The sequence below is a fragment of the Monocercomonoides exilis genome, assembly GCF_001643675.1.
Source record: "Monocercomonoides exilis strain PA203 chromosome Unknown scaffold15-1837935, whole genome shotgun sequence".
Taxonomy (NCBI): domain Eukaryota; phylum Preaxostyla; order Oxymonadida; family Polymastigidae; genus Monocercomonoides; species Monocercomonoides exilis.
In genome coordinates this window covers 867,491-894,202 of record NW_027150560.1, presented here as the reverse complement: position 1 = coordinate 894,202, position 26,712 = coordinate 867,491, and the positions used below count along the sequence as shown (strand labels likewise).

Genomic DNA, 26,712 nt, shown 5'->3' with positions numbered 1-26,712 from the left:
AGTGTTCACCAGTTGCGCGCATTGATTTGCATCCTCATCCAGTGCATCATCACTTGCTCAACAAACAGCGACTGCCTCTTTCTCGACTGCTCCCACAAAGCTGTCGCATCTGCCAACCCCATTTCCATCCTCGCTCTCCGCTGAGCCTTGAATAACGCCTTTGCGGGCAAGTGCATCTTTCTCCAGTGCTGCAGCATCCAAGCCAAAACAACGAGTTCCTCTTTTCCCTTCGCTTTTTCCAACTCTCTCTCGTCACGGAAGCCTCCTTTTGCGACACCAACTCCTCCCGTCCCGGCCTCAACTTCGATGCCGGTCACGATCTCATCCTCTTCTTCTTCTACTGCGCCCAACAGATATTCGTCGATAAAGCCACCAGATCATCCGCTTGCCCTTTAATCCTCTGAATCGATAACACTCGTCAATATCTTTTGGATCTCCTCCTTCTCTTTTGAAGCCCATATCCCTCTTGCCAAAATCCGATTCTGGTTTATCTCCAGAAGTCTTGATCATGTTCATTTGAACACCATCAGTTGGCTTCCGTTGTGTTTCTCAATGACTGCATCATCCTTTAAGCCACCTCTCCTTCAATTGTTCCTTCGCATCCTCCCTTTTTTCTCCTTCCAACCAACGTGTCTGCTTCAACTCTAAGCTGCTTTGTGCCTGCAAAAACACCACTCACCTCTCCAACGCACCTGTACGTCCCTTTCGCCTCTTTCCTTATGCTTCTTGTACTCTCACTGCTTTCTCCCTTAATCTCTTCCACATCAACCTCTCAGTTCTCAAAGTTGCTTCAACTTTGCTTATGCTTGACGATGAATCAATAAGCATCTTCTAACATCTTTTTTTAACAGTCCTCGCCATTGTTAGCAAAAGCATTGTTCTTCTTTATCTTTCTGGAATAAAAATGTCAGAAAGATCCATTATTTTGATGCGCTTTATCTTTATTATCATTTTTCTCGGCCAGCTCTGTCGAAGTATGCTCAAAGTCCACTTTCAACTCACCAACGACAGCCTCTCCATCCTGAATTACTCCTCCACACTCCGCAATCTTATCTGCTCCAACACCTGTGTTCAAAACATCACCTCGCTCAATGGAGGACGCGGCATGCCACCTGATACATCCTTGTTGCTGCTCAAAAGCGGATATTCTTTCCTCTGCTTCGCCTCTCAATTCCCTTCCATGATGATTGTTGCAATGCTCCAAAGAGCATATGAAAAAGAAGAAACTGACGGAATGATTCAGACATTCAACGAACTCTTCTTGCTTCGTTGTCGCGTATTGTTTCTGTTCGTCGAAGTCTTCTCTTCAAACTTCTCTCCATTTCTATTTAACTTTAACATTTATCAATATCTTCATTTTTTCTTTCAAATTTCCGATCATCATTTATTGACAAAACAAATTCTTCTTCTCTTTATCTTCATTCTCTTCATTCACTTATCATCTTCCTTTCATTTTTTTAATAAGTTGATTTCTTCATAAATTCCATTCTTTTAAATTTTTGCTATTATCCCTTTTGAAGATGCAAAAAATGAAGAAATACGATTAGGAAAAGAAGAAAAAGTGATCGTAGTAGTAGAAGTGAAATAGAAAGAGGAAGAGGAAGAAGAAGAAGAAGAAGAATGTGAAGAAGAAGAAGAAGAAGAAGCGTAGAAAAAGAAACATCCAAGAAGGAGAAAGAAGGAGAAGAAGAAGAAGAAGGTGAAGAAGAAGGTGAAGAAGAAGAAAAGGAAGAAGAAGAAGAATAAATTGAAGAAGAAGAAGAAGAAGAAGAAGCGGAGAATGAGGCATTGAGTGTGCCAGCAGCAGCTGAGGCTGTTGAGAAAGCATCGACTGAACGGCTAGCTGTCTGCACACTCCGACGAGAATTCCGCGATGCGGCAGTGATCGCTCTTCTTTCCTCTCTTCTTTCTCATCTTCTGCTTTGTCTGCTGATATTCTCAACTTCTTCTTCTTCTTAACTTCTTTCTCTTTCTCCCTCATTTTCATTTTCAATATGGTCTCTTTCTTCTCTTTCGTTTGAACTTCCTTCATCATTATCGTTGTCATTATCTTCTTCATTCTCTTCATTTTCAGCTTCTTCTGAATCCAGCGGTGTTATATGCTTCCTATTTAAGCTGCTTTTGATGTCTGCAGGAATTAGTTCTGGAGGGGTTGGGGAAGCGATCGGGGCGATGAAGGGATTATTTTCTGAAGTTGCATTGTTTTGAGCAAAATTCGAAGGAGATAGCGGACTTGGGCTGAATACGTGCTTTCTATCAGAATCTATGGATGTTTCTCTTATATCACCTTCTTTATTATTATCATCCACTTCTTTGTTGCTTCCTTCTTCTTCTCCTTCCTCTTTCCTCTTCTTCACATACGCCTCCCCTCCCATTCGAATCATCTTCAGCACAATCCCAAAGATATCCATCTCCACCAGCTGCTTTCTAAAAGCCCTGCTAATCTCACACACAACCGCCACAAAACTCAGCACATTCGCCAAGTTAATTCCCTCCATCGTCTCCAGCAGCTGCGGAACAACAGAAGAGAGCAAGATATGTGTGGAAGGCCAGGAGGGGAAACTGATTCTGATAGAAGACAAAGAATGTGCTATGCGTCTGTCTTGCTTGGCAAAGTGGGTTAAGGCGCGGGCGGCGTAGACGAGAGGAGGAGTTGGGCAGAGGCGGAGGTAGGCGTTGGGGCTGGTGGAGGAGAGGGAAGAGAGAGAGGTGAGGGAAGGGAACTTGGTGAAAAAGAGGGATATGAGAAGGCGGATGAAGCAGGTGCCGGAGTCGAAGGGGAGTTTTTGGTCGGAAGAGGAATATGAAGAGGGAGAGTAAAAGGGAGAGGAAGAAGAAGAATACATTGCTTCCATTGCATTTGCTGCTGATGCGATTCTTCCACTTCCGCTCCCACTCCCACCAGGAGAAGAAGCCAGAGAAAAGAAAAACGACGCCCTTTCCTCCGGTTTCTGGTACAGCTGCAGCGCAATCCTGTCTTCCATTACGTCCTCTGCCCCAAAGCCCAGTTCAGCAAAGGCCGAAATGCAAGCGACAGCCAAAGAGACTGTGCGTGGTGTGTGTGTGAGCGGGTTGATCAGCTTCAGCATCGACTCGAACGTGAACGAGTACATCTTCACTGCCAGCATTTCGCAGGGGCAGCCAAACCGCACTCCATTATATTCCCTCCTTTTTGTGATAGAAGTGATGGAGCTGTCAGCGTCAGGCCGGTTGTGTATCGTGCCCAGCATCACCACAAAGAACTGAAGGGCGCCAAAGATAAGCTCATCTGGAACTGATCTCAGCCCTGCAGACGCCCACTCGATGGCTCTGAGGGAATCCAGCGACAGACGCTCGCTTTCTCCCCTCTTCGCTGCCTCCAACAGGATCTGCAGGACGGTTGTCTGAAGAGCTGTGTTTGGGATACCAATAAAAGGAGCATGCGAGGCATTGCAACTGAAATGTGCTCAAAGCTGACAGCAGACGATGTAAACAGCGCGACAAGCGAGGCGGAGAGGGAGCGGTCGACCTCGCAGTACCTCTTCATCTGCTCTGCATTCAGTAGCTCAGGAAAGATCGGGTTCCACAAGTCGAAGTACTTTGAGGGCGGGTGAGTTTCAGCCAGGCGGTTGAGGGAGAGCAAAGCAGCGTGCTGGACAGTGGGGGAACTGATGCGCAGGCATTCTTTTGCCCATTTGGCTCCTGTGATGTCAGGGTCGTCGATGCTGTCGCCGCCGCTGAAGAAAGAGGCGAGGACGTCTGTGGTAGCAGAGCTGAGGTGGCTGTTGCTGTTCCCACAGAATGTGCAGATGAGGAAGAGGCAGCTGCGCACGTGGAGGGTCACAAACTGTTTTAATCTTTCTCTTTCTGACAGGATCATCTTTCGCACACGCGCAGGGGAGGTGGCGGGGGAAATAGAGAGGAGACAGAAGGCGCAGGAAACGAGTGAATTTGCGTGCCTGGTGTGAGAAGAGAAGATGGCGACACAATAAAAAGTGCAGAACATCCAAGTGAATAGGATAAGTTGGAGTGATAAATCCACCTTCGCTCTGCGTCTGAGAGACGGGAATCAAGTTCGTTCAATGCCAGACGCTGCAGAAGAGCTGCTTCTGAGTCTTCGGCTGTGCCTAATTCTTTCATTGAATCACCTTCTATTGAAAGGAGAAGAAGAAGAAGAAGATTATGAATTAGATTGTAGCTGTGAGATAAGCAGAGCAAGTAGGACAGTTGCAGGTGAAGATGATAGAGCATCCTTTAACAAATGAGAAAGAATTCGAGAAAGTTGACTTCTCATCATCGAATTCTTAGGAATTGTTCCTGATGGATGGGAGAAAAGAAAAAGAAGGAGATGTTCGTTTTCCACTCTGAAGTGGAAGAGAATGAGTCGAAGGAAAAGGGAGGGAAACTGAGGATGGAGAATTTATTGATGTGAATGACGGAGAAGAGGGAGAAGGAGAAGGAGATTGCGAAAGCAAAAAGAGAGGAAACTGAGAGGAGGTTACGCTTGTCTGAAGCTGATGCGGAAGAATTGCTGAGAATTGGCCAATCTTCATCCAACAGGGAAGTTCTCCTCTTCTTCCACTTGCTGTTCCTTATGCATTTATCGCATGCCAACAGAAGTTGTATTAGCTTCATCAGCAGCAGAATTTGAAGATCCACTCAGGTCCAGTGCATCTGTTGTTATATTCGATGCCAATGAAGTTGACTGAGACTCAGATGTTTGCTTAACGGAAGCAAAAGCGGAAGGTGTGACTTGTTGTGTGAATGAAGCACCAACGGCCTTTAACCGCTGAATGAGAAAGGAAGAAATGGACATCGAAGGAGAAGAAGAATGTTTCTGGTTTTGGTGCATCTCGAATATGGCTGATATTTTGTGGAACAAGTTCTTCTTCACCATCAACCGGTGAGCAGTGGTGACAACAGCGTTGAGCGCAGTGCGTGTGTCCAGCGGATGAAGCAGCAGGCGATTGGATGACGCGGCAGAAGGGCTGAGTGGCCGCGTGGAGTATGAGATGATGGAAGGTGATGTACTGGAAGATGACATGGACTGAGAAATGGAAATAGAAGCGACACAAAATGTGAATAGAGAAGGAAATGAGAATACGAAGATGAAGTTAAAGGAGCTGAAAGCAGCTGAGAAGGCAGAGTGCGGATGATTGGAGTGAGAAGATGAGAAAGCTGGAAGGGAGCACGTAGACAAGATGTACACAAGAAAACTTGAGAGAAAAAGGCAGAATCGAAGGCTGCTCTTCTTTATGTGACTGTTCAACGCGCTGCTGAGCAACCTGAAATGTCTAATTTGTTTGTTCGAGCAGAGTTTCTCCGATGGATGGGACATATGTCATTCATTGAGGAGGAACAAAAATTGTATTTTCTGAGGCAGACAGCTATATTTACTTGTCTTTGATAAAGACAGACAAAGCAAACAGAAGCGGGTCTGCAAATATTCGTATTGATTGTCAATGTTTCATTGTCAATTGAATCTAAAGAGATGCCATCACCATTATCTCTATTGATCTTTTTATGCACTTCAAACTCGTTGCTGTAGATTCACCTCTCTTCGCAGAACAGCTCAGCTGTGTTTCTCGCCTCGTACACTCCTTCCGCAGCTGGCATTCCTTCTTTTCTCCACACATTCATCTCTTTTCTCATGTTCTCCACAAGTTGTATATCTCTCACTGCATCTTCTCATCCCAAGCTGAACAGCCTCATTCCACACAGCAGGGTAACAAACGAGTTCGCAGCATTCTCCGATATTCCCCCCGTTACCTGAGCGTGAGATAACGGAATCGTAATGGGCTTCGTAAGCTGAGGTGACCCGAGCTGGTTGAAAAGATGGGATAGCGCCATTCCGAGATAGTGAAGCAAAGCAGCGACCTCTTTTTGCCCAATCTGCTGCATCAACCGCACAAACAGCGTCTCCAGCCCTGTCTTCAGTCTGCCTTTCCTCACAAACACAGAAGCATTCCCAAAGTCATCTGCTCCTCATCCTCCTCCTTCTGGCATTGACATTTGCATCGCCTGTCTGGATAGACAAACTCGCTAATAAACAAGCCGTAGCAAATTCGTTCGACGCAGCTGCTCTGAGATGTGCCTGCAATTCTCTGCCGAGTGTTGCTCTGATGGCAGACAAGGCAAGATGCCTTTTTGACAAAGAAACAGCAGCCAAGCAGTGATTGCTGTGTCTTCTGGCGGGTGCTGCCTGGCTTCTCTGCTTCCGTCACAGCCAATTGCGTTCTAGTCTTCTTTTTTCTCTCCATTTTCTTTGTGGATTTGGCTGAAGGAAAGGTGAACTGCAGAGGAATCGGACTGAACTCTCCGCTGGCGATGGTCGAAGTAGGTGAGAAAGAAACACGGGATTTCTTCTGGTTGCTCTTTTAGGATGTCGATGAAAACATCTTTGGCTGTTTGTGAGGGAAGCGCAGGGCAGGGAGTGTGTATGAGTCTTCTACTCTTTCTATCGTCTTGTGTGTCTCATCGGAATTTGATGTGTCAGCAGATCGTGATATATCGAAATAATCTTCATCATCGCTAACGTAACTATCATCGCTATCGTCATTGTCTTCGTCTTCACTGTCTTCTTCTGCTTCTTCCACTTGTCTCACGAGTGTCAGATTCAGAAGAGTCAAATGTGATGCTGCCATCTGCCACACAAAGCAGCTCCAACTTTTTCGAAAGAAGCTCACTTAGGACAGCTTATGAACCCATCATCGGACTTGTCTTTGATTGGAATGCTTTTCCTTTCGCTTTTTTTTCCCTTTCACTCCCGCTTATCCTCTCAGCTTTTCACCTTTTTGCCTTCAAAACTCCCATTCATCTGGAGGAAGCTCATCAAACACTGAAATAATTCTTTCTTTATCTTTCTCCTTTTTCCTTTTTCCCTTCTCATCTTCTTTCACTTTCTCTTTGTTTCCAAGCTTCCTCTAACTCTCCAATGCCACAGTAGCTTTCTCCAAACACCTCGCATTCTGCACTGTCGCATTTGCATTTGTTCATCCTTCGCTCTTCTTCCCCTGCTGATTCAACCTCATTGCAGTCATCATTCGCTTCCTCTTCATCTTCGGTGGTCTTCCTCTAAGAATAGCCAGCGGCACTTGTTCCATCACCACACGTAATAGCTTCTTCTTCTTCTAACTGCTATTATTATTATTATTATTGATGTTATTTATACTTCCAACCATCTTGTTTGTCAGCCCCAGCACTTCTGATTTGAACTCTGGTGGAGCAATTCTTGAGCCTGTGTGTGTCTTCATACGAACTATCCGCTTGAAGGCAGCAAGCGCTTTTTTTTCTCCACTTCTTTTGAGTGTACTACCAAGTGCGGTTGTTGGCACAATCATCAGTCAACAGAAGAAGAAGAGGATGATGAAGAGGAATTCTTTGTTTGATCAATTGAAATCGGGAAAGAGGGGGCTGGAAATATTGCATTTAACGAAACATAAACAGAAGAAGATAAAAGACTTGGAGATAAAATTTAAAAATAAAAATAAATAAAATACCTTGAAGGACAAACATTGAATAATTTGCTTTCACTTTATTGGAAACTGGAAACAGCAAAATTCTATTTAGGATTCAGTTGGATAATAATGAAAGAATTTCGAAGAGGAAAATAGAAAAAGCATTCGAAATATTAAATAGAATCTTTCATAAGTTGCAAAAGATAAGCAAAAATTGAGTATCAAACACAAAATTTCAAATCTTTTTCTTCGTCGAAATCCCATTTCAAATTTCAATTTTTCTGTTGATCTGCAATTTGCAGAAATGTTTATAAATTGCTCATAGATAATATTTATTCAATGTTGAAGTGTTTCATGAGGTTAATAACGATTTCTGCAAATTTCCACGTTATAAAAAAGTTTTCATGATCATTGAGATCATCTTTAAGCAAAAAATTTTTTGTTGATCTATTTGCAAAAATTCATTTTTCTTAAATTAATATTAATTGCTTTTAACGTTTATTTAAGTAATATGGAAAAAACTGAAGTTGAATTTAAGATAAAAAGACCTAATATTTTAGAATCTGAGTCAAAATCGAAATGGAAAAAATATCAATGAAATGAAAAAAATACGTCAAAAATTAACAATCGTTCACCAATCAAAATGACATAAATAAACAAAAAGGACCTCATGATATTAATCATCAAAAAAATAGAAAACAATCAGAATATTTCAAATCAGATTCAATAACTTTCAAAAAAACATAATTCTTTCACATAATCATTAAATAATCACCATATGTCAACAAAATGTCAACAATTCTGAACAATAAAAGATATTAGAAAAAACAGTTCTATTACAACTAATTCGTGGTATCAAAGACAATTCCTAACAAAAAAGAAAACTCATTCTGAAAGTTCAAAAACGAACATGTCTATTTTCCATCTGTTTTCTATCCACTTTTCACTTTCTGATATTTCTCTCCCTTTGACTCAAAAAGATCATATTCAACAGAGAAAAAAGACAGACACAATGATAAGACAACATTTCACACTCTCAACAACTCTCCCTTCCAAAAACCTCACCCAAAGATCAATGAATTCCCTCACAACTCTTTCTATTAATGAATCTCGATATATATACAAATATAAGCGGCACAATAACCAATTTAATAATAGGGACATTATAGGGACAAAAACCACAAGAAAACAATCGGATTCTAACTATTGTGCACCTGGGAGGCTGTTCGTCGTATCCAGGTCCGGATAAAGCAGCCCGAAGGCTGCAATATCTGAAACGAACAGTCATGTCCAGCACCCTTCCGATAGAGTGCCAGCTAAGCATACACAACAACTAGTTTCTTAAAAGTGGACACCATTAATACAATTTTGAGATTCATTAAAAGAAGAAGAGTCAAGAAGAAGATCAAATCTCCTTGAAAGAAGATCTTGAGAAGATTGAGAAAGAAGAGAAGAGTTTGATGATGTGATATCAGAGTGAAATGACTTCATTGTTCGTTGAACCTTTTCTTTCATTGTCGAAGATTCGAGGGCAACCAGAGAGCGTTGAGGAAGATATCCAACAGCTGAAGCAAAGACAAATGAGCCTTTGCGCTCAAAATACAAGTAGTCTTTCATGTGGGGAACTGACAGAGATGGCCATGAAATTTGCTGAGATGGTACATACTCTTCAAAGTACCTCTCATGCACAGAGTCATTGACAAATGTTGAAGACGGTGAAGAGTTTGATGATGATGTTGAGAAAATGTTTAATTGTAAAGTTGAAGAAGCAGATGTTGAAGTATTCATGTTGTTTTCGAAGAAGTCGATCAAATCATGAAGTGAAGTGATGTGTTCAGTTGAAAGATTGTTGTCGATTGCATTAACTAACGCACCAAATTCACTATCACAGATGTTCTTTCCATGGTGCTCAGCGAAGAAGTTGAGTTGAGTATTTTTCTTTTTGAGAAGTTTGGATTGTTTGGAGAGGATGAAGTGAAGAAGGAAGCGATTTCTGTTGTGTGGACCCGAATCGCAGAAGAACTTAAAAGTGTGAGTGTCTGAGAAGAAGTGTCTTTTGATCACAGATTCCAGACACTCAATAACAAATCTGTGATCATTTGAGAGGCAGTCGGAGAAGAAGTTGAAAGTTCGTTTTATTTGTTGATTATTAATTTTTTGTAGAGAGATGACAGTGAATTGAGAAACTTGTTGATAGTTGAAGAATTCTTGTTGAAGTTGGTTCTTTCGGATTGGAAGTTTCCACTTCTCTTTGAAGTCGAAGACGAAGACTGCCTCTCCATCTTTCAGATTATCAACAGTTGATTGATAATGTTTTCGTTGCATTTCTGCAACAAGACGATGTTGACGAAGAAGTTTGAGTGTATGAAACTCTGCAGAAGAAAGTCCATTTTTGTTTTGAGAAGATTTGAGTTTGTTCTCCAAATAGCTCAACTTCTCACACATTCCACAAAGATCAGTTCGTCTTTTCGCTTTGGAAAAGTTGGTGGTGAGTTTGTAGAAGTGGGAAAGAGAAACTTTGATGTTTGTTTCTTCTGTAAACTCACTCCACAGTTTCGTTTTGGGCTTGAAGATTAATCTCTTTTCATTGGGAGAAAAGATGCCCGTTTTCTTTCTTTTTTCTTTCAGTGCTTCCAATCCATTATTTGTTGAAATTGACGAAGAGAGTGGAGGAATGGAAGAAGTTTGATGTGGTGGTGTGATGAATGATGATGATGATGATGATGATGATGATGATGATAAGGTGAATGAAGTGTTTTCATTTAATGTTTCTGAAGAAGATGAAGAACCACCAAATTGAATTGTTGATAATGTCGGCTTTGTTTTTTCTTTTGTGAAAAATGAAAGTGAAGGAATGAAACCCTGAGCGTAAATATCTTTCCATGAAGAACTCCATTTGTCACAATCGAATTCAGTCACTTCAGCATCATTGCAAATGCACCATTTGATTTCGTTTCCGCTCTTTCTTTTCACCACAGCTATATAATGCCCGTTTTGTTGATTCATTCGCTCGTGGAGTATCTGCCCAATGTGATGATAAATAATAACTTCCTTATTGCTCTCTTGATGATGTTGAATGTTTTCTTCTGAAAACCCTTTGATAAACGTTCGCTGGTGAACACGATCAGTTTCAATCAGAAGTGTTCTTGAAGGAGCGGAGCAAGCAGAGTCAGTGTATTCGTGACAGAGGGCCAGCACATCTGGAAATGCAGCCATTTCCTCCCATCTCTCAGCACAGCATTTCTCTTTGCATTCATCGCAATAGACAGCATTTTTTCCATCCAATATTTCTGTTGCAAAAAGTGAAGATAAACCTTTGTGAGGTGATGATGTATTGATGACAATATTGCAACAAGCTTCGTTGAAATGTGATGAAATTTTTTGACATTTTTGACATTTGAGATGAGTGATAATAACAGGATTAAAAGGATCCTTTTCAATCATTTTATCGTTTTGAAGAAGTTGATGAAGATTGTCAAATGCTTCTATCACATTCTGTTGCTGCCTGCTGCTGTATCCGCAAAATGTTTCCCATTTGTTGATCAGTGATGGGACCCACGAATGCACTGACGAACCATCTTTGGCAAGTTGCTAACAAACACTCAAAACACGAGAAGACATTGTTTTAATTGCTGTTTTCTTTTTGAATAAAAATGGTTTTTGAGAAGTTATCGAAGAGAAGCATTGAAGAAGAGATGCAAGATAGCATGTGTTTCCTAAATTTTGCAAGCCTTTAACTGTTTTTGATGAAGAACTGGAATCTTTGTTAATGTTTGAAAATATCAATGAAGAAGGAGATTGAACTGAAGGAAGAACATTCATTTTGTTGCTGTTTGAGATGATTTGCGGAGAATAATCATGAAGTGTTTCATCTCTATCATCTGCTTGTGTTTTATGAAGAGAAGAAGTGATACTGCCTTTTGAAAATGATGACAGAAGATTTTGAAAAGCCTGAGGAGGAATAAGTGTTGGTGAAGTTGCATATTCAACTAATTGATCACTCACCCACACATCATTGTTGCTGAAGGAAGAAGTGTTTGTTGTTTCTTTTTGTTGCTTTTTGAAAAATGAAGAAGATGAGGAAGATGAGGAAGATGAGGAAGATGAGGAAGATGAGGAAGATGAGGAAGATGAGGAAGATGAGGAAGATGAAGAATAAGAAGAAGGAAATAAAGAATAAGAAGAAGGAGGAGGAGAAGAAGAAGAAGGAGGAGGAGGAGGAGGAGAAGAAGAAGAAGAAGATGTTGATGATTTTTTTGTTTTGAAGAATTTGTGAATTGGAATGGGTGAAGGAGACGAGTGACGTTTTTGATGTGATTTATTTGTTTTTCTTTTTGTTGAACCCATTTCTCTCCTAATTGGAGTACTGATATGGGCATCAACAGCTTGAGAAGGAGAAGAATTAGAAGAAGAAGTATTTTTTTCTGAAATTGTTTTCGAATTTTTATTTTGTTGAGATGATGTTGAAGAAGAAGAAGATTGTTTTTTATTTGAAGAAGAGTTTTCTGTAACAATTTCATTTTCCCATGCATCTTCATCAATAAATCTTGCGTAATCTGGCTCAGCTCGCTGCTTTTTCTTTGCTGACTGAAGCGAAGTTGAGGCTTCAGTCGAATGGGCTAACATCCAGTTGTTGCCCTTTTCCCATTCCTGTTCATTTAAGCCTAAAATAAATTGAAGAAATAATTCAATAAAAATATAAATAATTGCAAACCACTTTTGCAAGACGGAAGATGAGGTTTTTGAGGCTGGATGATGTAGCCTTGGTTTTTCTTCAGAGTTTGTTTCGCATAAATAAATTTGCCTTCTGTGACATCATATCCATAGTCCTGTAAATCGGATAATGATGTGTTGCGGGACAGCGCTTGGAGCATTGTTGTCTGAGTGTGCAACGGAGCGTTGTTGTACACCACAGACAGGTCTTCCAGCAGCTTTATGTGATATTCTGTTTCAAAAAAAAAAGAATAATAAACAAATCAAATTGAAAAAAATAATAGAGAGTTAAAATACTATTTTAAACACATAACAATAAAATAAAAAACCAAACCATTCAAAGACTTCAGTAAATCATTAATAACTGAAGATGATTGCCTGTAGTTGAAAAAGAGATAGACGAGCAATGAATCCACGTCATCTCCACCTATGCGTTCAATTTCTTTCCAAAGAGTTTTGGATCTTGAATTAAGAGTTGATTGAGGTATTGAAAAAGACATTTTAATTTTGAAAGTATTTTTATAATGGTTTGATGGTATTGGAAATTGATATGCTGTTGTTTTAATAAATAATTCTTTTTTTAAAAAAAAATTTTTTTGGTTTTGTGTTTAATTAAAGAAAAATTGACAAATGGGGGAAAATACGGACTTTCAAGCTTTTTATGCACAAAGCATGTAAAAATTGTTTCACTTATAACATTTCGAAACTCAACAAGATTTCAAAATAAATTTGATTTTCTTATCTGCAAGCAAATATCATAGATATAATAACATCATGTTGTGTGACATCACATGTATTACAAAAAATAAACCCATTTTTTTTAAATTTTTTTGATCACAAAAAGATCATCTTTGATGCATAATTTTTCAATGAGAATGCCTGAAGTCAAATATTATGTCCCAAATAAAATATTTAAAGAGCTTCCAAAAATGAATTATTGTTATTCAAAATTATCTTTCTAAAATTAGCCAACAAATCTGAACTGACATAATTCTTATTTCTTTTTCCTCATCATCTGAAATAATTATAACATTTAACAACAAAATTAAAATTTTTCTTTAAAAAAATAAAAAATGTCACTTGTGAAACAAAAAATCAGCATTACTGTTTTAATCAAAATTTTAATGAACATTATTAAGCCTTTGTGACTTAAGATGAAATTTTGTTTCAAGTCAGTCAGTGACTTATTGATAATTGATCAAAAAAGATCAACAGATTATGATCATTCCGGTACCATAATATAGAGAGAAAAATATATAAAGAAGATTTCTCTTCGCTAATACTGTGATATTAATTCAAAATTAGCATTATATCATATTCAATTTTAACATTTTTGTCTTTTTACTTCTTAAAACTGTTGATTTCTAGCCATTTTGTACAAACTGACAATTTGTTTTTATTTCATTGTTTTCATTTCATCCGTTTGATAATTCATTCTGATTTTTTAAATGCTTTCTTTCTTTTAAACAAACTTCTTTGTTGTGTAACATTTGAAAAAACTGCTAATCTTGGAATACTTTTTTTTATGATATTTAAGATTGAGAAAAATTCAACATTTCATTGCTTATTGTTGTTGGACAACATTCAAAAACAAAAGCATGTGGAACAATAAAAGAATTTTTGATTAAAAAATTAAATGTTTTGTCCATTTTCCCGCAGAAATGCTCTTTTATTATCAATTCAAAATAGCACTTATATCTCTTTTATGAGACGCAATCTTCTTTAATAAACTTTGTTGTTTTCGCTAATCCATCTATTTTTATTTTCATTTTTCATCTGCTAGTTTCAATTTATCGTTCAAAGAAATTCAGCTCCTTCTTGTTCCATAGCTCAAAAATGATCGGTTTTTTGAACAAATCGACATCTTTTTTCAAATGAAGATATTATCTTAGCATTTCATAAGGAGCTGCCAACTTGTTATATAACTTTTCTCAAAGAAGATTCATTTGGCTGCCTATGTGAAGCAGAAGTCTCTTTGTTCAGCATCTTTTGTATTCTTTATCAACTTTCCCATTCTGGAGGCGGAGAAGCGAAGATAAGAAGGCAGCAAAAGATGACAAAATATTTTCATCTTCATCTGAGCCTGCAATTGGCACTTCGATTGCCTCGGCGGTGGCTGCATCATACACATAGGGGGCAGCAATGGAAGAGATCGAGAGGCAGCTAAAGAAAATGCAAACACAAGAAGCTGTTTCTGAGAGCGCTGCAGACACTTCGAGGGATATGCTGAGGCACAGCAAGCTGCGCTATATGGTGGTGTTGTGTGTACACAAAATGTGGTTCTTTCAGAGATGCTTTCCGTTCCGCTGGTGGTGCCGCTCCACTCACTTGCAACATCAGTGAGAAAGAAGTTGGGGAGCAAGTTGATCTTAGTTTAGGAAGATGTGAATGAGTTCACAGCGATCAACGATTTGTTTGTTCGTTCGCTGCTGCCATCAGAAATAATGAGGCTGGTGTCGCTATCTCCTCAGTCAAGGCATGTGGATATGAAGCTGGACGATGAAGTGATGTGGGGAGGGGTTGCAGCGTGTGAAGTGGGGGAGATTGTGGAGAAGGGGCTGGATGTGGCGGGGCTGAGGATGGAGGATGTGGCTCTCTCACCAGCAGCGATTGTGCTGGATGTGCTGAAGGAGCGGGAAGAAGCAGAGGAAGGAGAAAGGGGAGGCAAAGAGGGAGAAAAAGAGGGAGAAAAAGAGGGAAAGGAAGATGGAGGAAGAGAGGAGGGCGATGGGAATGAGGCAAAAGGCGTGTATCCAACAACATACAGAGAGTTTGTGGAGAGAATCAAAGAGAACCAGGGGAAGCTGGAAGACGCGATGGAGCTGCTGGTTGTAAAGGCGCTTGGGATGAGTGGGCTGAGGTTTGTGAAGGCGGAGACATGGAAAGTGATTTTTTCAGAGAGGAGCCTTTCACAAATGCTGAACAAAGCTTTCATTTTGCGTGCCTGTTGTGCAACATTGGAATACGCGAGAAATAAGAATGTTACAGCAGGAAAAGAATATGAGTGTTTGAGTATTTCTTCAGTGAAAAGTCAAATTGAAATAACTGAAGATGTGGAGCAGTAGAAAATATCAGTTGATCATTTGACAGTAATTGAAGAAAAAGGCAAATTCGATGAAGAAGTTGGGCAAGAAAGTTGTTTGTTTTGTGCTGAGTGGAAAGAATAAGAAGAATTAGAAGAAGAAGAGGAGGAGGAAAAAGAAGAGGAAGAAGAGTGAGAAGAAGAAGAGGAGGAGGAGGAAGAAGACAAAAAGGAATTAGAAGGAGAAGAAAAAGAAAGAACAGATTTAAAATCGATGAAGGTAAAGAAGCTGTTGCAGAGAGAAAGAGGAGAGCTGACTTGAATCAACATGTTCATCTTTGCCGGCTCAGCAGACGGAGAAAAAGGAAGTTTTTTATATTTGTGTGGCAAATTAGCTTCATCATCATCAGCATCAGTTAAAAACGCATTTTCTGAAACAGAATGAGGAAGGAATTTCAAGTTATTAACGATGGAGGTGGGGAAGAAAAGAAGCATAAGGCCATTGCAAAAAGTAAGAATATCAGCCAAAGTGAAGAGAGGAGGAAGAAAACCCTGGAGTGTGTGGGAGATGTGGAGCTGGACGAAAGAAGAGAGAGGGAAGAGAGAGAGAGAGAGAGAGAGAGAGAGGAAGAGGCAGCGCAGATAGAAGGGAGCTGGGGGAGGTGGGGATTGGAGTTGTCATGGGAAGATGAGGAAGAAGAGGAAGAATTAGCTTGAGCTGCATCTTCCACCACTTCATTGACCATTGTTTTGAGATATTCAAACACTTTGTTGATGACTAGACTCGCTGGCTGTTTCGAAGAAGAAGGAATCTCATCATTGAATGCCGCATCACAAGGGAGAAGGGATGGGGCGAGGAGAAAAGCTACTGAAATGTCAGAGGAGAGGGATAAGAGGAACTAGAATACGAAGCTGAGACGCGATTTCACAAAGGAATTGAAAGAGAGAGAGAGATGAATTTGAAGGACATGTCTGTTGCTGCTTCGAAGAGATCGGTGCGAGTGGCTGGGAAGTTGTGGTGGAGGAGGTGATTGTTGGAGAAAGAGGAAGAGGAAGAGGAAGAAGAGGAGAAAGAAGAAGATGAGGAAGATGACAGTGTCAATGCTAACAAAGGTACATGCTTTGCAAGCAAAGGCGAATGGAGAATGCTGCTCAGTCTAAGCAATTGCTTCACCTGTTTTGGGTATGCTCTTATCGATTGATAATGTGAATACATCTCTAACACGACACTTTCTGGAGACGCGGGATGATGCATCACTTTCATCACGGCAAAGAACAAGTGCACAAGAAGCTCAGAAAACAATCTACACTCCATCGATGTTGGCGATGTGAATGAGATTTCTTCTCTTTCAGCTGCTTCCCAGAACAGACTGAGCTGTGAGTAGTACTCCACACTCAGTTCCTGTTTGTTGTATTCGATCTGCACATTCAGAGGGGAAGTGCAGTTGCTTCCACACGAAATCTTCACATCCACTTTCTCTGGGACGATGAAGAAGAGCTGCTGAAGGAGAAGCATCACACTCTCCGCGCTTTCGCGGCTGGCTTCTTCTTTTGATGGCATTTCATTGAACGAGAAGTTGTTGAGCTGCTCCAAAATGAAGAAGAAAGCAGATTAAAGCTCTTGAAGACTGGAAGTGGAAGGAGGTTCGCTTGGATGAAGGGGCTGGAGGGAAGGGAAAGGCAAAGGAGGAGGAAGAGTTGAATGGGATTGGGTGCAAAGAGGGTGGGAGGAGAGGAGAAGAGAAGATGGAGATGGAAAAGGAGAAAGTGAAAAAGAAGAAGAAGAAGGAAGAAGAGAAGAAGATTGTGAAGAATGAGGGGGAAGGCTTTTTTGTGGATGTGGCAGGACAATTTTGAAGTTGTTATTGTTTTTGTTGTTGCTGTTGGATATTTGAGAAGATGAAGAGGAGGAACTGCTGGATGATGAATGAGATAAAGAAGAAAACAGAGAAGAAGAAAATGATGATGATGAATCAGTTAATGATTAAGAATTAAAAATGCTTTTGTTTGTATTTTTGTTGTTATTTGCATTCACAATGTTATAAGCTTCACTTTCAGATCGATTGTTCCACATTTCTTCTGAACACATTTCAAACAACGTTTCATTTTGTGCTTCAAATCTTGTTGTGTGATGGAGACGAGGAAGAATAAATGAAGAAGAAGAAGAAGAGGACGAAGAGGAGGAAGATGACGATGATGGAGATGGAGAAGAGGAAAATGAGGATGACAATGCTTTTGAAGAAGCAGTAGAGGAAGAAGAAGAAGATGAAGAAGAGGAAACATTAGAAGAATCACCAAAAACCGAGCAGCACTTCTTCACATCCCAGAGGAAACTATGCACATCTGAAGAGAATGCAAACACACGAGCCAAGCGAAGCGAAGAAGAAGGCAAATATTTTGTGAGCAAATAACTTTGCCTGCCAACAGTGAGGATGTCAAAGAGAAGTGGATATTGCGACAAACAGCGCTTGAGCGAGAGGAAAAGAGAGGAAGCTGTTCTTTCTTTGCAGAAGGAGTAGAGGACGATGCTGATTTGTGAGACGCAGAAGACGAAGGAGGAAAGAGCATCGCTAACAGCACTGGAGGCAGATGTGCGGAAGGTGTGTGCAGATGTTTGATCAATCACACAAAACTCTCAGAGATTATGCCGTATGGTGTTTGAGTGGTTGTAGCAATAATAATAACTCTTCTCTTTCTCCTTCTCCTTCTTCTTCTTCCTCCTCCTCCTCCTCTTCTTCCCTATTTGAACCCTCTTCTCTCCCCCACACCTTCCAAAGGATGAATTCAAAACTTCATCATCTTCTGATTAATTAGCAATGGACAACACGAATGGCAGCAGAGCCACGTAAATTCTGCTGACTTCAGCAACATCTGCATGTTTCTGTGTGGACAATGCTTCGATTGTCAGAAGAGAAGAAGTGAGGAAAACAATGGAGAAATCAACAGCTTTTGCTAAATATACGAAGGAGTTAGCATCCACACCCAGTGAAGATGTGCTGCTTCGTTTGCTCTCCTTTTTCTTCTTCGCATCGGAAGAAGAAGAAGAGAAAAGAGAAAAAGGAGGAGGAGGAGGAGGAGATAAAAATTGAAGTGGATTGTTCAAAGAAAATAGTTTTATTGTTATTTCTATTTATTGTGTTCATTTCATAATTGTTCTTATGAAAAAGATAATGTATTTTTTTTCCTTATTTATTGAGATTTATTTGAAAGTTTCATTAAATGAAATGTGTCTAAAAATACTTAGATGAACAAAATTGCAAAAAATGAATAAAGAAAAACTAAATTAAAAGCAATGCGTTGAGAGTGTTGAATGAAAGAGAGTGTCTGTTGTCTCCAGTTATTCTTTTCATCCTCGAGAAAATTCGTTCACAGCTTGCTTCGCTGCACGGTGATGAAACAAAAGAAAAACAAATATTCGAATATATGGTGTGATTGAAACTTTTCTTAGATAAATTTACATAATAGATTTGAGCATTATCTTCCACAACAGAACTTGGCGATGCACTCATCTCACTTTGGTATATCTTCAGACACAACTCTTTCAGCTTTTGATCTTCTTTAAATAAAACTGAGTTTATTAATATTTCAAACCTTCTTTCCATCCTATTGGACCAATCTGAGGTGATGCATGAAGATATATTGAGGCACATTTCGTCTTCTTTGTCAGTCGAAGATGGTGAGATAATATCGAAAACTTTGCTTGCAAAAAGCAATTCAACTTCATCATCTTCCGATTCAATTGCAACATTTGAAGATTCATTCGTGTCGGAAAATGAGTCAGATGATCTTGATGATGATGTTAAAAAATATGATGAACAAGACGAAGATAATGATGGAGATGATGATGATGAAGATGATGAAGATGAAGATGGAGATCTCATGACTGAATCAAAAATATTAGCTACTTGAAAATCAGGATCTTTCAAATCTCTTTCTGCCAACAAAATTCCAAGAGGGTCTTCTTCAAAATCATCCGATTCGTTTTCAAATTCCTCTATTGTTTTTGGTTCTTCTTGCTGTGGTGTTTCACATTTTTCGACTGTATCTGCAATTCGAAGGAGTTTGATAATTTCTGCACAGACGTTATCAAGTTTCTTATCTTCAAACATATCATCAAAGCAATTGAGGTTCTGAGACATTGTGAAAAAGCTGACCTGTTCATCTCTAACAGATGAATGAAACCTTTCCAAAGCAAGATTGAAACTATCATTTGATAAATAGAAATTATGTGTCATAGAAATTGGAGAGAAAGTATTAATTAGAAAAGGAGAAGAAATATCACTAAGTTGATTTTTATCCAAACTGGAAGAAGAACAATTGGATATATTTGATTGCAATGAAGATGAAAAAGAAGAATTTGTTGAGTTGAAAAAATCTGAGTGTGATAAAATTTCCTTTTGTTGCGTAAACGAGGAATATCTCATTCGAACTAATCTATTGTCTTCATTAATATGACCTTGTTGAAGAATTGTTTTTTCCGAATTTGAATGCTCACTGATTGAATGGAGAGGATGTTCTGCTCCTCCTTTTGAATCCAATTCTTCTATCACGTGTTTTGCTTCAATAAATGAATTTGTAAATTCATTTCTTATGAACTTTTGAATTCCAACTGGTGTTAAAGCGTGTGCCAGTGATATCATTTCACCTGTTTTTCCAAATAAAAAATGGTTATGCATAAGAACAAGAATATTAGTAATTGCATTTTGCCAATTTGAAGATCTGAATCTTTGGAAGGATTTGATTCCATATAAAATTCCAATTGTTTGAAGGATCATAGGGAAAATTTCACCAAGTTTTGTTTGATCGTTTTCCAAAAAAAGTTGAAGCCTATGAATAGGAAATAACAATAATTCCATCAATACTGAATTTAACACTTTATCTGAAGAAATCAACGAATGTTTTAAAATGTCCTCGCAGTTTTTCCTTATAAATGAGCAAATTGTGTACAAACAAAGCCATCTCGTTTGAACAAATGAAGGACATTTTTGCTTTAGTAACTTTCTGATTGCCGAAGAATGGGCATATTTTGCAAAATATGTAAGATCATTCAATATTTGTCTAAGAAAATCAATTTTAGTGAAAGCTTTTGTTATGACTAAATTTAAAAGATGGTTAGAACAATAAATAAAAAATGGAGCAACTTTAATTTTTGATAGCAAAGATTCTTCATATTCTTCAAGTGATGTAGAGAAGTTTTCCAGTGCTTTTTTCTGAGGTTTTAAACCATCTGAACAGAAACACCTAACACTTGCATGTAATGATTCCAATTCTTTTATTATGATCCAGGCTAATTTTCTATAGTGACTAGCATTGAAACAAGGAGGATAAACTTTCCAAAAAAAAGTCGTAGTTTCTAGTGACAGAGGAGCAATTGTAACAACGGTACATTTTTGTCCTCCAACTATTCCACCATCCATCATTACGCAAATGCATTTTCCGAATAATTCTTTCGCCCTCTTTTCTTTTGCGATTTCACTTTGAGAAATAATCAAGCTGCTTAATTTTCTACTAGTTAAATATGGGAATATTTTTGTGGGATGTTTGTCTGGATTTTCTTGAGAAATTTTTATTAAGGCAGTTATGAAATTGTTAAATTCTTTCGACGATGCAGAAGCTATGGAAATGTTGCAATGACTCACAATTTGCGCAAATAGAAATTCCAAATTTGTGCTTGTGTTGTTAATTGAATTATCAAATTTTTTGGTTGGATCATCACGATTTTTAATCACAGAAGAAAATTGTGAGAAAGTTGTGATATTTTGTGTTAGAAAAATTGAACAATGATGATTTTTGATTCCAGCATATTTTTTTCTTCCACTGACACCGCAAACTGCATCTCCTCTTGCATTTGGACAAAGGTATTGTTTGTGATATTCCCTAACTGGCGCTCCGCATTCGTTTGATGGGATGTAAGATATCCATAATTTTTCGTTTACAACTTCCAATGTGACTTTTGTTAAAAACTCATTTTCTTTAACAGGATGTTTGTAAACTTTGAATGATTTTTATCGTAAATCAAAATAAAAGATATTCACAAGCAAACCTGCTCCTTTTTCATTTCGTTCCATCAGAGTGAGATTCAAAAAGTTGCATCCGTATTTTTTTAATTCATCGAGTTTTCTCAAATAACTCATAGCCTAATAAAAAAATGTTATACAAAAAATGCAAGATAAAAAACAATAAAACAATTTTCGAATCTGTTAGTGCATCTTGAAACTCTTTGATTAGTGAATCCTTGTTTAAAATGATGGGCCCTGACATGACTTTTTTGACTGAGACACAAAAAGATCAACAAGTCACTGACTTGGAAATTCCCTAATTGTTGATCTGGTCATTTCCCATCATTAACAAAATATTCAAATAAATTTTTTTCCATGAAGTTATGATTTGGATATTTGAAATTCAAAAAAATATTATGAGTGAAAAAATTTTCAAACTGAATAAAATATATTCCAAATAAAAAAAATATTGCTTTGACTCAAAAAAATGAAAAAGTCAGTCAGAATCGAAATTTTTATCATTAAAAGTCAGTAAGTCACAAAGGCTTAAACATTATAGTTATTTTTGTGTTAATTTTAAAAAATGATTTTGTTGAAATAGGATTTTTTTTAAAATTTTTATTTTTCTGGAAAATGATAAAATTTTTCTAAATATTCTTTTTTCCATAATGACAAATAATAAACAATGAAAATTCATTTCATCGATTGAAATTTTTAATTAGTAATATTTGTTATAAAATGTTTGAAAAAATAATCATTCTGAAAAATGTTCACTTTGATCTTATTGATCAATGAAAGATTTTAATTACAAGGGAATTTGCAGAAATCGTTTTTGCGCATATCTACCTCTTCTTTATATCATTTGTACCATTCACAGTCAAAAAATAATCAATTCTGCAAATTCCCGATCAACGAAAAAATTAAAATTCGAAATGGGTGAATGACAATATTAATTGATTTGATTTTTCTGGAAAGGAACTTTGTCTTTTGGTAAACAAAATTCAAATATGATTCATATCTTCTGTAATGCTTCTTCTTCCTCATCTTTTTCACTCCAAAATGTTCTTCATTTATGTCAAATAATTTGATGAATCTTTCATCATTTTTAACCTCCATTTCTTCTGCTTTTTCTTCTTTTTCTCCTTCTTCTTTGCCTGCTTCTTCGTTCCTTTCTCTCAAAACACGCAATGCTGATTTATTGCCATCATCGTCTGCTTCTTCTCTTTCTGCTTTTCTTTCAACTACTCTCCCTATTATATCGGTTTTGCCACAAAGCGAAGTCATTTCAACAAGATCGCACGAAAGACTCAAAGTGTTTTTCCGCCCTGTGCTTCGTGTATTGTACACATGCCGTGTTGTGCGTGTGATTGAAATGACAAAGTCAAAAGAGGTGGATGTTCAGAGAAATTCAAAGCTGATAGAGGAATTAACGGTCCGTTTCAATCTGTTTGCATTTCTCCTGCTTCTTCTTTATTGTTACAGAGTCGGGAAGAAGAGCAAAAAACCGGAGAAATGTTATGAATATAATTCAAACACAACGAAACTGCATTATGAGTAGCGACTGGATTGGGGATAATTCCATATGAAGCTGTTGTGGATGTTCACATTCACAACACGGAGAAGGTGATTGCGTGAATAGATCTTTCTAAGAGCCAGATGAACCACGTGTTTGCAAACGAGCTTTCACCTGCTGATGAGACAATTAACAGCTACGATGGCCTGCACTACGCAGAAGCCTTTTTGAGTCTGTTGCAGAATCTGCTGCGTTTGACTCTCTATTTGGGTGCTGCTCCGCAGGGAAGCAACACGTTTTGAAGATCGCGTGCCATTCGCTGAGTCCAATTGATGCGCATGTTTCATTAAAGAGTGGACGAGGTGCAAAGATGACAGAGATGCACTTTCTGGAGTATGCACACATCGGCGAGGTGGATGCACCTATGCAGTCCATTGTGCTGCGGAACGAAGGTGGGACTAGCATCGACTATAGACTCTACGTGACTGATGTGGAGCGGCTGAATGCATAGGCGTCTTATTTCCCTCTGTTTGAGCGCCCTGCTATGAGAGGGATTGCACCGGCTTTTGGGAAGCAAATGATATTCTGGAGCTTCCAAACAAATGAAAATAGTTCATTTGGTTCTGCTTCAGATAAAGTTGGGAAGCGGATACAGTTCAATGAATGAGATAAACGAGAATGTTGGAGGAGGAGCAGTTAAGAGAAGGAAGTGATGGACAGAAGGTATCACATTCATGGAAACTGTAATGCAAGCTCTGCTGGCGGGAGACGGTTTCATCGCGAAGGAAGGTGCAGAGCCGCTTGTACATGAAAAATCGACAACAATTCTAGGCTCCTCTTTTTCCTCTTTCTGCTCAGCAATATTTATAGCAGCATGAGCGAATTAACTTTATGAGTGTGACAGGTTGGAGCATGGAGCGGAGGCTGGTGCACCTGGCGTGTCCGCGCACAAAACCGCATCTGGCGCTGCGGAATAGGGCGAATGAGAGAAGAGAGAAGAGAGGGATCCTGCATGACTGGAAAGAGAGCCATCCGCTGATCAAGTTGCAGGTTTAAACGATTCAGCCGATCAGGGGAAAAATTGCAGAATGAGAGAAATGTGTGTGTGTTGTGGAGCTGCATGCACCGATAGCTGCACAAGTTGTGGATACTTCACTTCAGTGCAATAACAGAAAAGCGATCTTCACTTCCTCCATCTCGAAATTTTCAATTGAAAATCAGAATACTTCCACTTCTTTTGCTGTGAATAATTTTGAAGCAAGTTCAAAAGTTTTTCAGATCTTTTTGTATTATCGTTTTCCTTCGACATGCCGTTCATCTTCTGTGAATGGTACACCTTCTTCTTCATCTTCTGTTGTTGCCTTCAACTTTAACTTAGGCGGCATTGATGATCACTCCACCGTCGCCTCACTTTCCACACAGCACTCTCAACTGGGAAAAATAAAAGGGCTAACTTCCTCTACCTATCCTGTGCCTTCTCAGTCTTCCTCTTCCTCCTCTCTGGAAAGTTCCCGCATCTACCAAGCATCCGCAAGCACCCACCGAGAGTGAGCGTCATTGAGCGCATGACGAAATCACGGGGCATTCAAATAGCCTCTCGACTTGTGCAGTTCCGCCCTGTCCTGGAAAAAGCGAGAAACGAAGAGAAGAAGTTTCTGTTGGCGCTGGCAAGGCAGCCTGTTGATACGCTTTCAGCAGTTGCTGCGTTAACACTACAATCGCGAACATTGACCAGTTGCATTCAGCTCAACGAGATCACGAAGCAGGTACTGGAGGGAGCAGCTCAGGCAAAAGCGGAGCAGAAGATAAGGATTTTGCAGAAGGAGAAGGAGAGAGAGGCGTTTGGGATGTACAACCTCACTCCAACAACGTCTGCCACGAAAGGAACAACAAGAAAGAACAAAGGGAACTTGGGGCAGCTGAGGGAGACGCGAAACGGAAGTGCTGGAGGAAGAAGGATGAATGATGCAAATGAAGTTAGCGGAGTGAACGTCACTCTTCCTCTGTTGTTGAATACGTTTTCTGGCTATTCTTCTGGCTGTGGTTCAGTCTCAGTTCAATTGAATTATCAACAGGGAATAGTTCTACAGGTGTTTATGCAATCACAGGATATTCAATGAATTCAAGGGCTTATTCCAACAGGAGCAACGAACATGCAAGGCAGCGCAGCTCGTCTGCCTCCTTTGGGAATGCAGTTGCAACTTCAGAACAAAGAGAACTGTGCTGAGCATCTTAAGGAAATTGAGATCTTCTTTCACTATCTTCAGCTTATATCGTTAGAGCAATCGAAGAAAAAAATACAAAATGCAAGGTTTGAAACACCAAATTCTTTAATGCGCCAGAAAAGAAAAGAGCAAAAGATCACATTGCCTTCAAATTATATTTTCGGATCTCCAATGGATTGTTCAAGTGATAAAAGTCTTCTGACATTGGAAAAGCTCACTGTTCTTCGAACACTTCTTCACAAATGTCACTGACATTTGCTCCACAGGCACATCTATCATCTGCGCTGACTTCTCTTTATGCTGCCAAGTTATCATCACCTGTTTCTGACGTTTTGTGCGAAATGGACATCTTCTCTGTGTATAATTCATTGAGATATGTGTTGGGCGTTCGAGTATCATGTTTTGTTCATTTAAGAGAAATGGCTCAGGAGCGAAACGGGGTTGGATTAATGACATTTCGTGAATTTTTCGCGGAAGTTAAAGATTAAGCTTCAATTTGCATTGGGACAGCTGAAGAGGGGGGGAACATGGACAAGTGAAACAAGTGATCGGATATCAATAAAGAAGCCGTGAAGAAGGTGAAGAAGAGATGGTGAACAATGAGAAGAAGAAGGGGGAAAGGAAGTGACACTAGAGATGACGAAAGAGAGACAGAAAAATATGAGTTTCAGCTTGAGAAAAGATTGAAAGCTGTGTCTGTGAAAGCCATTGGCGAAAGAAACGAGAATTTTTGATGGACAGAAAGAGAGCAAAACAAGAGATGTTCAATTGGAAGAAGAGAAATTTCACCAAAAAGAAACAGAAAGCGGATATATCTTTGGAAGTCAATCTAATACGCAAAAAATTCCAGAAAGTGAAAATCGAATATAAAGAAAGAGCTTCCAAAAAAGTGCAAATGAGACTGAAAGAGATTGCAGAAAAGAAAAAATGGAAAAAGAAAGAAACAAACCAACAAAAACGAGAAAGAAATCTTATTTGTACAAAAAGAAAGAGAGAAGGGAGTGTTTGGGAGGCTTGTGGAAGGAAAGAGCGTTAGGAGCCGTTCTGCTGGAAGAGGAAAACAAGATGATAGAGGATTATTTCCAGAACAATGAGCTGATCAAGAAGCTGACAGAGCTGGAGTGAGCAGAAGTCACGAAAGACTGAGAAGAGATTGACGAGCAGATAAAACGAATACTGACTGAAAAGAACATGGTCTAAGGAGAACAGAAGAAGATCCAGGAGCTGGTAGAGGCAAGCTGAAAGACAGGAAGAAGAAGAAAGAACATGAGAAAATAGAAAAAAAGTGAGGAAAAAGAAAAGATCAATTTATCTGCATGATATTTTATCTCTGTCTAAGTCTCTTCTCATTCAACTTTTCACTTTCAACGAGCCTTTTATCACCACCGTCTCCTCTTCATCATCAATATATTCAGTCACATCCACTTCATTTCAGTAATAAACTTTATTAAAAGCAGAATATCCCTCTTTATCCTCGTCATCATTGTCATCAACTCCCTCTACAACTTCTTCTTTTATGTTTCTTCTTATTTGGCATTGGATCAGAGCATCCACTTAGTCAAATGTTTGTTTTGTTCAATTCAGCAGAGCTGCTGAGTAAGCAAAAAATTATTTTATTTCATTCAACTTTTATCGAATTCAGAGCCAGGAACCGTCTTTCATTCCTCCTCAGATAGACGAAAGAAATATTTATTCTATCAAGGAATATCTTTAAAAATTATTTTTACAAATGAAATGGTACAATGTCAAATCAAGAATAGCAGATAATCGGGCACACAACCCATGAAGGTTGCCTCTGCATTAT

At 39.0% G+C, this 26,712-nt stretch overlaps 10 protein-coding genes across 10 annotated transcripts; 4 read left to right on the top strand and 6 right to left on the bottom strand.

Moving 5' to 3' along the window:
* Positions 1-5: 5 nt before the first annotated feature.
* Positions 6-516, bottom strand: MONOS_5523 (uncharacterized protein; the record flags this gene model as incomplete). The annotated part of the gene is made up of 2 exons (XM_067875679.1): positions 6-340; positions 414-516. 2 exons carry the CDS (start codon positions 514-516, stop codon positions 6-8), a joined length of 438 nt encoding a protein of 145 aa, XP_067729988.1.
* A 1,439-nt stretch (positions 517-1,955) lies between these two features.
* On the bottom strand, positions 1,956-3,230 carry MONOS_5522 (uncharacterized protein; the record flags this gene model as incomplete). The annotated part of the gene is made up of 1 exon (XM_067875678.1): positions 1,956-3,230. One exon carries the CDS (start codon positions 3,228-3,230, stop codon positions 1,956-1,958), a length of 1,275 nt encoding a protein of 424 aa, XP_067729987.1.
* Positions 3,231-5,927: 2,697 nt separating this feature from the next.
* On the bottom strand, positions 5,928-6,623 carry MONOS_5521 (uncharacterized protein; the record flags this gene model as incomplete). Its single annotated transcript, XM_067875677.1, has 2 exons — positions 5,928-6,300; positions 6,376-6,623. 2 exons carry the CDS (start codon positions 6,621-6,623, stop codon positions 5,928-5,930), a joined length of 621 nt encoding a protein of 206 aa, XP_067729986.1.
* Positions 6,624-8,777: 2,154 nt separating this feature from the next.
* Positions 8,778-10,652, bottom strand: MONOS_5520 (uncharacterized protein; the record flags this gene model as incomplete). The annotated part of the gene is made up of 1 exon (XM_067875676.1): positions 8,778-10,652. One exon carries the CDS (start codon positions 10,650-10,652, stop codon positions 8,778-8,780), a length of 1,875 nt encoding a protein of 624 aa, XP_067729985.1.
* A 1,390-nt stretch (positions 10,653-12,042) lies between these two features.
* Positions 12,043-12,649, bottom strand: MONOS_5519 (uncharacterized protein; the record flags this gene model as incomplete). Its single annotated transcript, XM_067875674.1, has 3 exons — positions 12,043-12,086; positions 12,151-12,381; positions 12,484-12,649. The coding sequence occupies 3 exons, from the start codon at positions 12,647-12,649 to the stop codon at positions 12,043-12,045; spliced, it is 441 nt and encodes a 146-aa protein (XP_067729984.1).
* Positions 12,650-14,635: 1,986 nt separating this feature from the next.
* MONOS_5518 (uncharacterized protein) lies at positions 14,636-15,214 on the top strand (the record flags this gene model as incomplete). The annotated part of the gene is made up of 1 exon (XM_067875673.1): positions 14,636-15,214. The coding sequence occupies one exon, from the start codon at positions 14,636-14,638 to the stop codon at positions 15,212-15,214; it is 579 nt and encodes a 192-aa protein (XP_067729983.1).
* Positions 15,215-15,612: 398 nt separating this feature from the next.
* Positions 15,613-15,888, top strand: MONOS_5517 (uncharacterized protein; the record flags this gene model as incomplete). Its single annotated transcript, XM_067875672.1, has 1 exon — positions 15,613-15,888. One exon carries the CDS (start codon positions 15,613-15,615, stop codon positions 15,886-15,888), a length of 276 nt encoding a protein of 91 aa, XP_067729982.1.
* A 208-nt stretch (positions 15,889-16,096) lies between these two features.
* Positions 16,097-16,732, bottom strand: MONOS_5516 (uncharacterized protein; the record flags this gene model as incomplete). Its single annotated transcript, XM_067875671.1, has 1 exon — positions 16,097-16,732. One exon carries the CDS (start codon positions 16,730-16,732, stop codon positions 16,097-16,099), a length of 636 nt encoding a protein of 211 aa, XP_067729981.1.
* A 5,525-nt stretch (positions 16,733-22,257) lies between these two features.
* MONOS_9805 (uncharacterized protein) lies at positions 22,258-23,194 on the top strand (the record flags this gene model as incomplete). Its single annotated transcript, XM_067880339.1, has 2 exons — positions 22,258-22,616; positions 22,903-23,194. 2 exons carry the CDS (start codon positions 22,258-22,260, stop codon positions 23,192-23,194), a joined length of 651 nt encoding a protein of 216 aa, XP_067729980.1.
* A 1,054-nt stretch (positions 23,195-24,248) lies between these two features.
* On the top strand, positions 24,249-24,803 carry MONOS_9806 (uncharacterized protein; the record flags this gene model as incomplete). Its single annotated transcript, XM_067880340.1, has 1 exon — positions 24,249-24,803. The coding sequence occupies one exon, from the start codon at positions 24,249-24,251 to the stop codon at positions 24,801-24,803; it is 555 nt and encodes a 184-aa protein (XP_067729979.1).
* Positions 24,804-26,712: the final 1,909 nt, after the last annotated feature.